Genomic DNA, 1,064 nt, shown 5'->3' on the forward strand with positions numbered 1-1,064 from the left:
ATGGACAATCAAAGCACAGTGACAGAATTCAGACTCCTGGGCCTCTCGAGGTTCCCAGAAATGCAGCCGTTACTCTTCATGTGCTTCCTGATTATCTACCTGCTGACCTTGGCTGACAACCTTTCCATTTGCTTGGCTATCTGGACGGATACCACTCTCCATACTCCTGTGTACTTTTTTCTGGTCAACTTGTCTCTCTTAGACATCTCATACTCTTCTGTCATTCTTCACAATATGCTAGTGACATTGGTTGCCAAGATTAAATCTCTTTCCTTCTCCAGTTGCATGGCCCAGCTGTATTTTCTCATCTCCTTTGCTGGATCTAAATCTCTTCTTCTTGCTCTGATGGCTTATGACCGCTACATGGCAATATGCCAGCCTTTGCACTATGCAACCATCATGAACCACAGGACTTCTTTGTGCTCTGCCATTGCTATATGGATAGGTGGTTTTGTCTACTCAATGTTACATACGTTCTTCATAGCCAGGCTACCTTTCTGTGGTCCCAATGAAATCAATCACTTCTTCTGTGAGATTCCTCCTTTGATCAAATTGGCCTTCATGGACACCTATTTTAATGAGGTGTTGGTTTTTCTGCTCAGTGGAGTAGTAGGTGGAAGTTGCTTCCTGCTGATTTCTACATCATACGCTTACAGACTATCCACCATCATGAAAATCTGCTCAACCCAGGGCAGATTCAAAACCTTCTCAACTTGTGTTTCCCACCTCATCACCGTCCTGCTGTTTTATGGCCCAGGTTTCTTCACCTACCTCCACCCCTCCTCCAGCTACTCCATGGACACTGGGAAAGTGGTCTCTGTGTTTTACACCGTGGTCACACCATGCTGAACCCAATGATCTACAGCCTCAGGAACAAGGATGTGCAAGCCGCCTTCAAGAAAACCATGGGAAGGAGTAGGAAATAGCCATGAAGAGGGAGCCAGTTCTTTCTGTGAATGAAACAATGTGTTGCCCAAAAAAAAAGTCTCCCTAAATTATTTGGCAGCTGATTGAGCACTAGGATTCAGAGTAGGGATGGAGGGAACTTGACTTTTTCTTCAGTT

General features: G+C 44.9%; 1 protein-coding gene across 1 annotated transcript; it reads left to right on the forward strand.

The window, feature by feature from the left end:
• LOC115643551 (olfactory receptor 1019-like) lies at positions 1-849 on the forward strand. The gene has a single exon (XM_030547579.1). It carries the CDS (start codon positions 1-3, stop codon positions 847-849), a length of 849 nt encoding a protein of 282 aa, XP_030403439.1.
• Positions 850-1,064: the final 215 nt, after the last annotated feature.

This window comes from Gopherus evgoodei, unplaced genomic scaffold (genome assembly GCF_007399415.2).
Source record: "Gopherus evgoodei ecotype Sinaloan lineage unplaced genomic scaffold, rGopEvg1_v1.p scaffold_62_arrow_ctg1, whole genome shotgun sequence".
Classification (NCBI taxonomy): Eukaryota; Metazoa; Chordata; order Testudines; family Testudinidae; genus Gopherus; species Gopherus evgoodei.